Source organism: Pleurodeles waltl, chromosome 6 (assembly GCF_031143425.1).
Source record: "Pleurodeles waltl isolate 20211129_DDA chromosome 6, aPleWal1.hap1.20221129, whole genome shotgun sequence".
In the NCBI taxonomy this organism is placed as follows: domain Eukaryota; kingdom Metazoa; phylum Chordata; class Amphibia; order Caudata; family Salamandridae; genus Pleurodeles; species Pleurodeles waltl.
Genome location: NC_090445.1, coordinates 723,689,831 through 723,704,384, shown reverse-complemented (window position 1 = coordinate 723,704,384; position 14,554 = coordinate 723,689,831). Strand labels below are relative to the sequence as shown.

The 14,554-nt window shown below is 47.7% G+C and overlaps 1 protein-coding gene across 2 annotated transcripts in view; it reads right to left on the bottom strand.

Moving 5' to 3' along the window:
* The window catches only part of PRDX3 (peroxiredoxin 3), a 54,527-nt gene that overhangs the window by 23,895 nt on the left and 16,078 nt on the right, over positions 1-14,554 (bottom strand). For both annotated transcript variants that reach the window (XM_069239237.1, XM_069239239.1), the window contains exon 3: positions 6,726-6,867. In XM_069239237.1, the coding sequence (XP_069095338.1) occupies positions 6,726-6,867 (142 nt within the window). The remainder of the gene's footprint in view (positions 1-6,725; positions 6,868-14,554) is intronic.

Genomic DNA, 14,554 nt, shown 5'->3' with positions numbered 1-14,554 from the left:
AATAGAGGAATAGCAAAACATGGCTGACCACATAGCATACAAAGAAGCAGTCACTGAGCACCACTAACGCATCAGAGCCTCCAGAAAGGCTGCCATCCAGGAATGCATCAGCACCAACGCACACAACAGCAAAGAACTTTTCAAAGTCAAAAAATTTACGAACCCAGGCACGGACACCACAGACTCCCCCCGCCCCCATGACCTCTGCGACGACCTTGCCACATTTTTCCACCACCAAAAATCCAGGAGATATACAATGGGTTTGCGAGCCAAATCCCACCTCCACCTCAGACAAGCACCACCACCCAGCCAACCCCGAGCCAATGGACCCCCATCTCCACAGAAGACACCTGAAAGCTCATGAACTCTAGCCACTCAGGGGCACCCTTGGACCCGCTGACTATTTCTCTACCTCACCGACGAACCATCAACAGCCAAAAATAACTTTCACAACAGAATGAGAGCAGTGGCCGACTGGTTAAAAAACAGCTGCCTCAAGCTCAACTCGGACAAGACTGAGATCCTCATCCTGGGTCACACTCCCTCCACCTGGGACTCCTCCTGGTGGCCAGCTGCCCTCAGAAGCACCCCCTACTCACCAACCACACAAGCAACCTGGGCATCATCCTGGACTCCACGCTGTTCATGACCTGCCAAGTCAACGCTGTCTCACTGCCATGCTTCCGCACGCTCCGCCTCCTCTGGATGTTCTTCAAGTGGATCCCCACTGAGGCAAGAAGGACGGTCAACCACGCACTTGTCAGCAGCAAACTAGACTACGGCAACGCTCTTTATGTCAGGATCATGAAGCAGCTCCAAGCAAGACTCCAAAGAATTCAGAACGCGACACAGACTCATCCTAGACATCCCCCGCCACAGCTGCGCCACAGCCCATCTTAGAGACCTGCACTGGCTCCCCATCAACAAACACATCACCTTCAAGCTCCTGACATGCCTACAAAGCTCTGCACAACATCGGGCCGGCCTACCTCAACCACGCCTATCTTTCTACACCCCTGCCAGACAACGCTGATCTTCCCAACTTGCCCTCACTGCCACCCCTAGAATCAGGAAGAGCACAGTGAAGGCAGATCCTTCTCCTACCTCGCAGAGTAGACCTGGAACAAGCTACCAATCCACCTCAAGCAGGCCCCCTCGCTGAACCAGTTCAAGAAAGACCTCAAGACCTGCCTCTTCTACTGACCGTCTCCCCCTTGACAGCGCCTTGAGACCCCATGGATGATGAGTAGTGCTATACAAACTGTTGTTTGATTGACTGACCAGCCTAAGTGTTTTATGTATATGAAGGAAGCTTGTCCTGCCACGGCTTGTGCTGAGGAACTGCTGTGTCAGGGAAAATCGCTCTTTTGTGACTATGCTCAATTAGTGATCTATGTGTGACAGAATCTTGTGCTGCTGTCTACGTTGCACCTCTACTAAGATAGTGAGGGATGTTGCAAGACTGCTGCCTGAGCTATGTGTGAGAATAAAAACTTCTATTACTTCTGCGTGTGGTTTGTTTTGAGCAGCTTGCACCAATGTTATTCATGCTGAGATCAAAGTCGTTTCATAAAAGTTTGTGCTCTGCTGCCCATTTTGACACTGTTCTCTGCCTGTGACGAGGATCGCGTTACAGCTGTCTGTCCTATATATACTCTTTCTGTGTGCGACGGTGACACTTGAGAAAACATTTGCTATACAAAAACCAAGCAATATTGTTTTGATTGTTGGCTTTGCTTGTTACATGAAAAATAAACTTTTGGAAACGAAGCTCGAGCCCTCTCCTGGTCACCTTCCCTTTTGAATGTTATTTATTGGTTAAGAAAAATGTGACTGCAATTTCTGAAAAGGTGATAGTTGGCTACAAGCGACTAGATTAATGTTTTGCTTGCAGAGGACTTTGGAAGAGAGACACTGGTTACAACATGGGACGCAAAGGAACTTTCTCTCATCAGTACTGTAAGGAAATGCCTCCTTGGCATGGTTACCCCCTGACTTTTTGCCTTTGCGGATGCTATGTTTTGAATTGAAAGTGTGCTGAGGCCTGCTAACCAGGCCCCAGCACCAGTGTTCTTTCCCTAACCTGTACTTTTGATTCCACAATTGGCACACCCTGGCATCCAGATAAGTCCCTTGTAACTGGTACCTCTGGTACCAAGGGCCCTGATGCCAGGGAAGGTCTCTAAGGGCTGCAGCATGTATTATGCCACCCTAGAGACCCCTCACTCAGCACAGACACACTGCTTACCAGCTTGTGTGTGCTAGTGAGAACAAAATGAGTAAGTCGACATGGCACTCCCCTCAGGGTGCCATGCCAGCCTCTCACTGCCTATGCAGTATAGGTAAGACACCCCTCTAGCAGGCCTTACAGCCCTAAGGCAGGGTGCACTATACCATAGGTGAGGGTACCAGTGCATGAGCACTGTGCCCCTACAGTGTCTAAGCAAAACCTTAGACATTGTAAGTGCAGGGTAGCCATAAGAGTATATGGTCTGGGAGTCTGTTTTACACGAACTCCACAGCACCATAATGGCTACACTGAAAACTGGGAAGTTTGGTATCAAACTTCTCAGCACAATAAATGCACACTGATGCCAGTGTACATTTTATTGTAAAATACACCACAGAGGGCACCTTAGAGGTGCCCCCTGAAACTTAACCGACTATCTGTGTAGGCTGACTGGTTCCAGCAGCCTGCCACACTAGAGACATGTTGCTGGCCCCATGAGGAGAGTGCCTTTGTCACTCTGAGGCCAGTAACAAAGCCTGCACTGGGTGGAGATGCTAACACCTCCCCCAGGCAGGAGCTGTAACACCTGGCGGTGAGCCTCAAAGGCTCACCCCTTTGTCACAGCCCAGCAGGGCACTCCAGCATAGTGGAGTTGCCCGCCCCCTCCGGCCACGGCCCCCACTTTTGGCGGCAAGGCTGGAGGGAACAAAGAAAGCAACAAGGAGGAGTCACTGGCCAGTCAGGACAGCCCCTAAGGTGTCCTGAGCTGAGGTGACTAACTTTTAGAAATCCTCCATCTTGCAGATGGAGGATTCCCCCAATAGGATTAGGGATGTGACCCCCTCCCCTTGGGAGGAGGCACAAAGAGGGTGTACTCACCCTCAGGGCTAGTAGCCATTGGCTACTAACCCCCCAGACCTAAACACGCCCTTAAATTTAGTATTCAAGGGCTCCCCTGAACCTAAGAATTTAGATTCCTGCAACAACAAGAAGAAGGACTGCCTAGCTGAAAACCCCTGCAGAGGAAGACCAGAAGACAACAACTGCCTTGGCTCCAGAAACTCACTGGCCTGTCTCCTGCCTTCCAAAGAACTCTGCTCCAGCGACGCCTTCCAAAGGGACCAGCGACCTCTGAATCCTCGGAGGACTGCCCTGCTTCGACGACAAGAAACTCCCGAGGACAGCGGACCTGCTCCAAAAAGACTGCAACTTTATCCAAAGGAGCAGCTTTAAAGAACCCTGCAATCTCCCCGCAAGAAGCGTGAGACTTGCAACACTGCACCCGGCGACCCCGACTCGGCTGGGGGAGAACCAACACCTCAGGGAGGACCCCCGGACTACTCTACGACTGTGAGTACCAAAACCCGTCCCCCCGGAGCCCCCACAGCGCCGCCTGCAGAGGGAATCCCGAGGCTTCCCCCGACCGCGACTCTCTGAAACCTAAGTCCCGACGCCTGGAAAAGACCCTGCACCCGCAGCCCCCAGGACCTGAAGGACCGGACTTTCACTGCAGAAGTGACCCCCAGGAGTCCCTCTCCCTTGCCCAAGTGGAGGTTTCCCCGAGGAAGCGCCCCCTTGCCTGCCTGCAGCGCTGAAGAGATCCCTTGATCTCTCATTGACTTCCATTACGAACCCGACGCTTGTTCTAACACGGCACCCGGCCGCCCCCGCGCCGCTGAGGGTGACATTTCTGTGTGGGCTTGTGTCCCCCCCGGTGCCCTACAGAACCCCCCTGGTCTGCCCTCCGAAGACGTGGGTACTTACCTGCTGGCAGACTGGAACCGGGGCACCCCCTTCTCTCCATTGAAGCCTATGCGTTTTGGGCACCACTTTGAACTCTGCACCTGACCGGCCCTGAGCTGCTGGTGTGGTAACTTTGGGGTTGCTCTGAACCCCCAACGGTGGGCTACCTTGGACCAAGAACTGAACCCTGTAAGTGTCTTACTTACCTGGTAAAACTAACAAAAACTTACCTCCCCCAGGAACTGTGAAAATTGCACTAAGTGTCCACTTTTAAAATAGCTATTTGTGAATAACTTGAAAAGTATACATGCAATTGAAATGATTCAAAGTTCCTAATGTACTTACCTGCAATACCTTTCAAACAAGATATTACATGTTAAATTTGAACCTGTGGTTCTTAAAATAAACTAAGAAAAGATATTTTTCTATAACAAAACCTATTGGCTGGATTTGTCTCTGAGTGTGTGTACCTCATTTATTGTCTATGTGTATGTACAACAAATGCTTAACACTACTCCTTGGATAAGCCTACTGCTCGACCACACTACCACAAAATAGAGCATTAGTATTATCTCTTTTCACCACTATTTTACCTCTAAGAGGAACCCTTGGACTCTGTGCATGCTATTCCTTACTTTGAAATAGCACATACAGAGCCAACTTCCTACAAGTACCTTCTGGAATTTCCACATATTTTCAAAAGGTCCCTTGTCGATGACTGAACGGGCTAACCACTGACACAAGCTAATAATAAAGAAGGGAGCAACACAGGGAAACAAAAGATCACACAAAATATAGATTGCTTTGGATCTCAGTCTTTGCCAAAGTAGAAGCCAGTAAGACATGCAGGAACCGGTAAAACATGTTATTACCAATTAATCCCAGATGCTATGCCAGCTACAGGGTAAAGGGTCAGCTCTTTGTATGAAGACAAGATACAAGGCTTGGGAAATTCTTGCAAGCTTCCATTTACTCAGAAGGTACAATGCAGGCAGAAGAGGTCGGTACATCACCACTACAGGCAAGATCCAATGGAACTTTGCAACCACCGCAGAACTTCAGATAGCAGTACAATATCTCATCCTATCTGGTGGCCCTCAAACTCCACATCAGTCTACTGAAGTACTTTTATGCTGCAAAAAATACCCTTCACACACACAACAGCATGTCCAACTCAAACAGTACTTATATCGACTATGCAAAGCTGACAAGTTGAGTCGACACATGGACCCAAAAACAACTCTCGTGATAAACATTTCCCCATTCAGATAACATAGCGCAATGGGTTAATGCAGCTGCCCTCTAGACTGGTGTGTAACCATTAAATCTCAGTTATGCCAACTCAGCCTTTCCTAATAAGTACGTTGATACCACTGAGCTGGATGACAGGACGAAGTACAGAATTTGTTCAAAAAATGCAGAACTGCTACCAGATGTTCGAGTTGTTGAATATAAGGCTTTCTTTCCTTTGTACTACCTCACTCCTCCATCTTCTGCCATCCTACACTTTGACTATCTCACTCTTACAGATTTTTTTCCATTCCTGTATACTTTCTCTGTACCCGTTTCCTCTTTTTCACTCTGTCTTGCACTGGGTTAAGGTTGAGTGACAAATAGTAAGTTTCCGTCTCCAAAAATTAAGCGCTGAGAGAAACCTATTGTAAGTATTAAAACACAATTGAACCTTTATTCGTTGCGATATAAACAGTTTGCATAATTCAAACTACATAATATTTTTGCAGCTAGCACATTAGTAAACAGAGTAACAATACTGTCTAAAACAGACAACAGAAGCATTTTCCATATCCATCCAAATGATCAACAAAACTGTCAGATGATACGACCACTCAAGCTATCAGTAGGGTGACATATTTTAAAATATATTATTTATCAACATTGCCTTGTTGAAATGTTATAAATTTTACACTGCAATATACATTCTACAATAGCACCAAAATAATTACTTTGTGGAGCTGCAGTTACAGTACTAGTGAAATTAAATGGCAGCACCACCACTCACAGGAGTTAGCCTGAAAGTTCAAAGTAGAGACCAACAAGCACCGACAATGCCAAAAGCCTGGCTTTTTGTTAGGAAAAGTGTTTGAGAATAGCTTGGTGTCTGTGTGTGTTGCTTTCGCTGTCCAAAAATAAATAAATAATAATGAAGCAACATCCCATGCTACAATATGGAACCTGAGAGGGTTTGCTCTTTACCAAACAAAATACTGTTTTAACGTAGTTAAGGTGAGCACTCAAATAGGAGAGTTATAAAAAGGAGCAAGAAGATAAAGCTTTGTAGAAAGTGGTGAACTTAAAAAGCAACATTTTGCACTTTATGTATTTTTGTCAAAGATATAGTACTTTCATGGTATATTTAAGAAAGTCTATGTGTGCCCATCTCTTTACGTTTTAAACAAAAAACATCTGGGAAAGCAACAGCCTGGTTTCATGACAGCAAAGTAAAACATCTTAAATGACCAAGGTCAATTATGAATAATATGACATTTTTATGACAGGCTGTGTCATAGAAACAGCAAATACTTTCTAAACAAACAAAAAAAAAGCCATCAATCAGCAAATAAAATGCCCTCCTGTCAACAAAGCTAATACGTAAAAGGTCACATGCTGGATCTCAATTACAAGCTACACATCATACCTCTTCATTTGAGCATGCAGAAAAGGGGGCCACCTAAATAAGTTACAATGTACTGGAACAAAAGTAAAAAGCCAGCTACCAGGCAGTACTACTCACAAGTCGAGGGGGTAGAAAAAGAGCACCAGGTACTTCCCTTTGAAGTCATCTAGGTTCAGGTCTTTGAACTCGCCATTCACCACAGCTGTACCTTTGAAGAAAGGGGCATGCTGGGTGACTGCTGGCATGAACCGCGAACAACCTGTAAGGCAAAAACCCACATTAGAGAAACACTCATCTGATTGACAGGCATACATCACACAGCTGAGTGAAATGATGGGTCATACTCTTCCAAAAGTAGTTTAAGTATTTATTGAGAACACATATTCTCATGTTTGGTGCTCTCCTCACCAGTCAGCAGGTAACTTCCAGCTTGGAGAACCTCCACCGTACAAAATTGTAAGTAAGAACACAGAATGTCTGAGAGGAGTTTCCAGACCAACACAATGTAAAAAGCAAGGAACATTATAACACATCCTCTTCCGTTTACAATAAATAAGAACAATAGGTAATAGAGAAAAAACAAAAGGGAAAAAAAACAAATATCAGATATCTTTCAATGAACACAATTTCATCATAATGTTCAAAAGATGCAAGACTATTACTAAGTACATATACAAGGTAATTAACTCAATATAAGCAGTAAAATGTTACCACCTAATTTATATTGTATACCTAACACTCATGTAATATAATCTTGCAAAAACACAGGCAGTCTTCTCGGTCTAGGAATTCTGCTAACTGTGTTGCTTTACCTTGCATTGGAATTCTTTACAGCAGTAAAGTTTGCACCACCTTCACCTCTTACTCAACCCTCTGTGCCACTTGAACTCACTACTTCCTCATCTCTCATTAACATGTAATCAGTACACCCACCATTCACATCTTCATTCATCCAGTTTAATTCAGTTCCATATTTGTCCACTCTTCTTGAATTCCATCCTTCACTGTTAGGAAGCATCACATGCCACCTCTGCACTTTCAGCACCTTGAAAGGACCCAGAAATGTATTCAATCCTTTTTTACAGGTCCCGATTTAAATAAATGGGCTGCCTATAGTCGTATGAACATTAACCCGATTTAATCTTGACCCAATAACCTGGCTCAATTCTAGGCTTCTCAGGCCAGGTCCGCTCCCCCACCGCGCTAGCGTTCCCTGCTAGTGCTCTGCCTGCTCGCCGCTGTTGCTGATCGAAGTTCGAGGCCCTCCTCCACCCGCAGGCTCCCGCCTGCGCCTCATCCCTGGTGGCCCAGTGGTGGGCAGTAAGTATCAAATCTGACCTCTTCCTCTGTCCGTCTTTCTCTCTCCCGATTTCCCTCCTCCTGCTTGTCTGCTGCCCTTAATTGTACTCTGCCTTTAGCCTCTGCTCGTTTCTCTTTCTGCCTTTAGCCTGCCTGTTTTGCTCTTATTGTATTCATGGTTTCTTGCCTTTAGCCTCTGCTCGTTTTAATCTCTTTCCGGCTTTAGCTTTCTGCTTTTAGCTTGCCCGTTTTGCTCTTGCTGTTGGTTTCTTTCAGTGCCCTTCTCCCCCCGCTCTCCTTCCCGCCGCTGCCTCCCCTGCGGCCCCGCCCCCATCCTCTCCCATTCGCCACCCGCCTCCCAGCTGCTGCTCCTCCCTCCCTCCACCCTTCTTAATGCAGGCGCTGCGCGGCCGCGCCAGAGGCAAGCCCGTCTGCGCCCGTACGGGGCCTGGACCGCGCCCAGCGCCAGGACCCCTGGCCCCCGACGTTGCCAGCCCACACGACGGACTTACGCCGCCGCCACCCTCAACGCACTCAAACCAGACGTGAACCCCGCCTGCTACCGAGCCACCCCGAGGCGCACCCACGGACCCTTCACCTGCCAAGCCTGCAATTTCACCTGCCTCCGGACCTGCACCGCACCTGAAAGGCCAGGCACCAGCAACAACCACCTCAAGTGCATCCTGCTCAACACCCGCTCCGTCCACAGACACGCCGTCGAACTCTGGAATTTGCTCGACACAACATCACCAGACGTCGCCTTTCTCACGGAAACCTGGATGAACGCCTCCTCAGCCCACGACATCGCCATAGCCATCCCGGACGGATACAAGATCACCCAGAGGGACCGCGTCAACAAGACCAGAGGAGGCATCGCCATCGTCCACAGGAACACCATTCGCATCACGACCAACTCCGACGACACCCTCACCGCCGCCGAGCACCTTCACTTCCAGATACACACCGACCCCAAGACCACCCTCAGAGGCACTCTCATCTACAGACCCCCGGGACCACGCACACAATTCAGCGAATCCATCGCAGACTTCATCAGCCCGCACGCCCTCACCTCCTCGGACTACATCCTCCTAGGGGACCTCAACTTCCACCTGGAGAACAACACTGACAGCAACACCACCACCCTGCTGGACAACCTCACCAACCTCGGACTCAAGCAACTGGTGAACACCCCCACCCACTACGCCGGCCATACGCTTGACCCCGTCTTCTCCTCCAGCAAGCACATCTCCTTCAGCCACTCCACCGGACTTCATTGGACTGATCACAGCTGCGTCCACTTCAACTTCAGGAGAACCACGACCCACCACCACCCGCAACAGGCTCCCCGCAGGAGCTGGAGCAAGATCACTGCAGACCAGCTCACCACCTCCCTCAGCCAAAACCCTCCCGCTACCGCAACGGACCCCAACGAAGCAGCCCACAACTTCACAAAGTGGCTCACCAACTGCGCCAACGATCTCGCACCTCTGAAGAACCCACCCAGCAGACCCGGCAGCAAGAAAACCTCGTGGTTCACCAACGAACTCAAAACATCCAAGAAAAACTGCCACACCCTCGAGAAAGCCTGGCACCACGACCAGACTACAGAAAACATGACAGCCCTCAAGAACGCCACCCGCATACACCACCAGCTGATCCGCACCACCAAAAGAACAACATTCAAAGAACGACTGGACAACAACACCCACAACAGCAAGGAACTCTTCAGCATCGTCAAAGAGCTCTCCAACCCCAGCGCCGGAAACAACAACATCACACCCTCGCAAGACCTCTGCGATTCACTCGCCTCATTCTTCCACCGCAAGATCACTGACATACACAACAGCTTCGGCGCACAGACCGCGCACCCAATCACCGAACCAACGCCCCCCCACCACCACCCTCTGCAACTGGACCCCGGTCAGCACCGAAGACACCACCCGCACGATGAACACCATCCACTCCGGATCCCCTGCCGAACCCTGCCCCCACCACGTCTTCAACAAGGCCGACTCCATCATCGCACCCCAACTCCGAGACATCATCAACATCTCCTTCACCACCGCCACCTTCCCGGAGAGCTGGAAGCACACCGAGCTCAACGCCCTCCTGAAGAAACCGACAGCGGACCCCACCGACCTCAAGAACTTCCGCCCCATCTCGCTCCTCCCTTTTCCTGCCAAAGTCATTGAGAAGACTGTCAACAAACAGCTCGCCGCCTTCCTCGAGACCAACGGATCCCTCGACCCCTCACAGTCCGGTTTCCGAGCCAACCACAGCACCGAGACCGCCCTCATCGCAGCCACCGACGACATCAGATCCCTGCTCGACAATGGGGAAACAGCTGCCCTCATCCTCCTGGACCTCTCTGCAGCGTCGACACAGTCTGCCACCGCACACTGATACAGCGCCTCAGCAACACCGGAATCCAAGAAAAGGCATTGGAATGGATCATCTCGTTCCTCGACGGAAGAACCCAGAGAGTCCGCCTCCCCCCGTTCCGGTCTGCAGCCACCGAAGTCATCTGCGGCGTACCTCAATGATCCTCGCTCAGCCCCACCCTCTTCAACGTCTACATGAGCCCCCTCGCGGCCATCGCACGCCAACACAACCTCAACACCATTTCCTACGCCGACGACACCCAACTGATCCTCTCTCTCACCGACCCAGACACCGCCAGAGCCAGCCTACACGAAGGAATGAAAGACGTCGCCGAGTGGATGAAGAACAGCCGTCTGAAACTGAACTCAGACAAGACGGAAGTCCTCAACCTGGGATCATCTCCCTCCGCCTGGAACGACTCCTGGTGGCCCCCTGCCCTGGGCACCACCCCCAAGCCAACGGACCACGCACGAAACCTGGGCTTCATCCTGGACTCCTCCCTCTCGATGACCAAACAAGTCAACGCCGTCTAGTCATCCTGTTTCAACACCCTGCACATGCACTGAAAGATCTTTCGTTGGATCCCCACCGAAAACAGGAAAACGGTCACCCAGGCGCTCGTCACCAGCCGACTGGAATACAGGAACGCCCTCTACGCAGGAACCACAGCCAAGCTTCAGAAAAGACTCCAGTGCATACAGAACGCCTCCGCACGACTCGTCTTGGACATCCACCGCCACGCCCACATCTCCGCCCACCTGAGAGACCTGCACTGGCTCCCCGTCAACAAGAGAATCACGTTCAGACTCCTCACCCACGCACACAAGGCTCTCCATGACCTGGGCCCCAAGTACCTCAACAACCGCCTCACCTTCTACACGCCCACCCGCCAGCTGTGATCGACCAGCCTCGCCCTCGCCGCCATACCACGCATTCGCAGAACCACCGCCGGAGGAAGATCCTTCTCCTACCTGGCGGCCAAGACATGGAACTCCCTCCCCATCCACCAACGGCAGACCCAGGACCACCTCTCCTTCAGGAAGCAACTCAAGACCTGGCTTTTCGAGCAGTAATGCCCCCCCCCCCCCCCCCCCAGCGCCTTGAGACCCTTGCGGGTGAGTAGCGCGCTTTATAAATTGCTGATTGATAGGCTTGCTACATTCCACAGTAGATTTGATAACTACTGTGATAATTTTTCCCTTCGATCAAATTCTGCATCCAAGAGGGATTAAGTTTACACATTGGCTTTCTCCCTCTCATGACACAAAACGGTACCTTACCCATAGTTATATTTTCTGTAGTGTTATACGCCCATACTAGATCTGAAATCAAAATTCCCACATTCAATGTTAGCCATAGCTAATACCAGGTAACATCAAGAAATCTTTCATTTCTGCTGAAGTCAGTTGTGTACCATTGTCTGTCCATAAGAACAACAGGAAAACCCTCCTCACTAAATACTTCTCTCAGAACCCTTATGGTGGTTGACATGGTGCTTTCAGACCTAAACTTCACTACCAACCATTTGGAATGAACGTCGACCATTACCATAGCAAAACCTCTTCCACAATCCAACCTTGACAAAGGTCCAATAAAGTCCATGCATACACGATGCCACGGACTGCCTGAATTGGTTATATTGCCACTTTCAGTTTGTACTCCAACTCTTAATCGCTTTTCACTTTCTTTGCATTCTTAACATCATTCGACCCATTCTACTACATCGTCATCCATCCTAGGCCACCAAAATTCCATTCTGAGCCTTTTTTTTGTAACCATTTGCCATAAATGTCCTTCATGTGCAATGTCAAACAATCTCTTGCGTACCCCTGCAGGTGGAACAATTTTTAACTCCTTGCAACACCATTTTCCTGTTCACTTCAGATAGCTCATCTAAAACTTAGCACTATTACAGGAAGAGTGCTCTCTTCTCACTCCTTTATTTTACCAAGTCTATTACACTTTTTAGTACATTTTCACTTTTCAGAGCTATAGACCAGTCCTCCTCACTTACTATACCCTTACCCCAATGGATCACCCCATGCACACTCGCCACAGACCCTTCTTGTTCACTTTCTATGACATTTTTTTTCATCAACTTGTTGCCAGTTGACAGCTAAGCGTGCGTGGCAATCTGCCTGAACATTTCGCCAATTAGGAATGTATTCAGTTCTATAGTTGTACTCTTGTAAGCGCGAAGCTAGGCTGACAAGCCTTGCAGAACCTATCCCAGTTCCTCCTGGCGATTAAATTCTCAATGTTTTGTGATCAGTACACAATGTGATACTACTACCCCACACATATGTGCATAAGTATTCTACGCCCCATGTTGATGCCAAAGTTTCTTTTTCAATAGCTGCATAATGTCTCTCAGAAGTTGGTAGGGTTTGTGATGCAAAAGTGACAGTTTTCTCTGTGGATCCATGCATTTAAGACAAAACATCACCAATTTCAATTGCGCTATCATCGACAGTTGCAATAGTTTTTTTTAGTATCAAATGGTACCAATATGTTAGCGCTACAACCTCCTTCTTTATTTGTTGGAAACGTTGTTGTGCAGACTCCCAAACAAAATTCACGTTTTCTGTATTGCTAGCGACATTTTTCACAAATTTGGAATAATAATAATCAATTAAACCTACGAATGAGAGCAACTGATCTTTATCCTTTGGTGTGGGTGCATATCTAATGGCAGCTAACAAATCCCTCTTAGGCTTACAACCTTCTTCAGTTAAGGTGTGACCACGATATTCTATTTCCTTTAAAAGTAATTGATACTTTTCTTGTCTTGAAGCCAACCCAGATTTCAAAAGACAATCTAATGCCATTTTCAAGGTGACACTGTGGTTTTCCAAACACTAGAATATCGTCCTGAAAATACATAAAATTATCCAAGCCCTTAAAAATGTCATTCATCATTCTCTGGAAGCCACTGGCTGCTGATAAGCCAAAAGGCATTCTGGCAAATAGAGAAGTGCCTTCCATGGTGATGAATGCGGTCAATGCCTTGGAATTTTTGTGCAGCCTTATTTGATGATATGCATGTTTGAGATCTAGTTTTGAAAAAAATACTTAGCATCTTTAAGTAACAGAATGAGTTCATTGATATTAGGCAATGGAAAGTTATCTGTCACTATGTTCTGATTCAACCCTCTTAAATCCACGCAAACCTTTAACTTTCAGTTTTGTTTTTAAAAGTAATTATTACAGGCGATATCCATTATGACGCCTCTAAAAGTTCTATTATGCCACCTTCCTTCACTTCCATAAGTAGCTCTTTAACTTTTTCTCTAACTAATAGCGGCACCTTCCTGAGTTTGTGTTGTACAGGTATAGCTCCTTGTTTCAACTTAATCTTGTGTACATACCCCTTCAATTCCCCCAACTCTTTTCTAAACACCTCCTTTGCCCCTCAGAGTGTCCTACAGAGTAACAACTTCAACCACCATAACTTGGGTAGGGGCACAAGGGTTTACGATAATGTGGAGTTCATACTGATACCACCCTAAAAAGAAGGGTCCATTCTCGGCCAAATAAACTTTGCCCCTAATCCTCCTATCTTTGAACACTATTTCTCTGTGCATATACCCTATTATATCAATCAATGTGTTCACCCTGGTACCCACCGGGTTTATGTCTTTTGGTTATAACCTTGCTAGGGCCATTTGTGCATAAACATTTTTTCGGTATAATCGTGTACAATGAACCCGAGTCCACCATCATATCCGTTTCAATTTTTAAGATACGTTCAGCTTTGGGTCTTTGCAATCTCCCTGCTATTTCTTGTAAATTGCTCGACTCAGAAATAATACCGTCAATGGTATTGTTCCTATATGTACCCACTTCCTCATCTACTACTATAGCCTCTTTTCCTTTATTAAGTTCCTTCTGTCTGTACACCCCAGCTAAGTGCTCTCTCCATCCACACTTCTGACATTCTTTTCCTATGGCAGAACAATTTTTTTAAATCTAATGAGCGATACTTACTGCCACACTTTGTGCATGTTTTATGGTCAACCCTACTGTTGTTGGTAAATTTGCTACTATTTCTAAACTTAAACAGTTTGGATGTTGCCACTACCTCCCCAGAACTCCTAGCTTCCCTCTTCTCCATTTGCTTTGTACAATACTCAGATTCTTCAATCACTTTTGCAATATCTATGGCATCCTTCAATGAAGGATCCTTTGTTGCCCATAGTCTTTCTTGCATTTTACAGCTTCTGCATTGTATAATGAGTTGATTTCTAATCAACTCTTCTGTCATT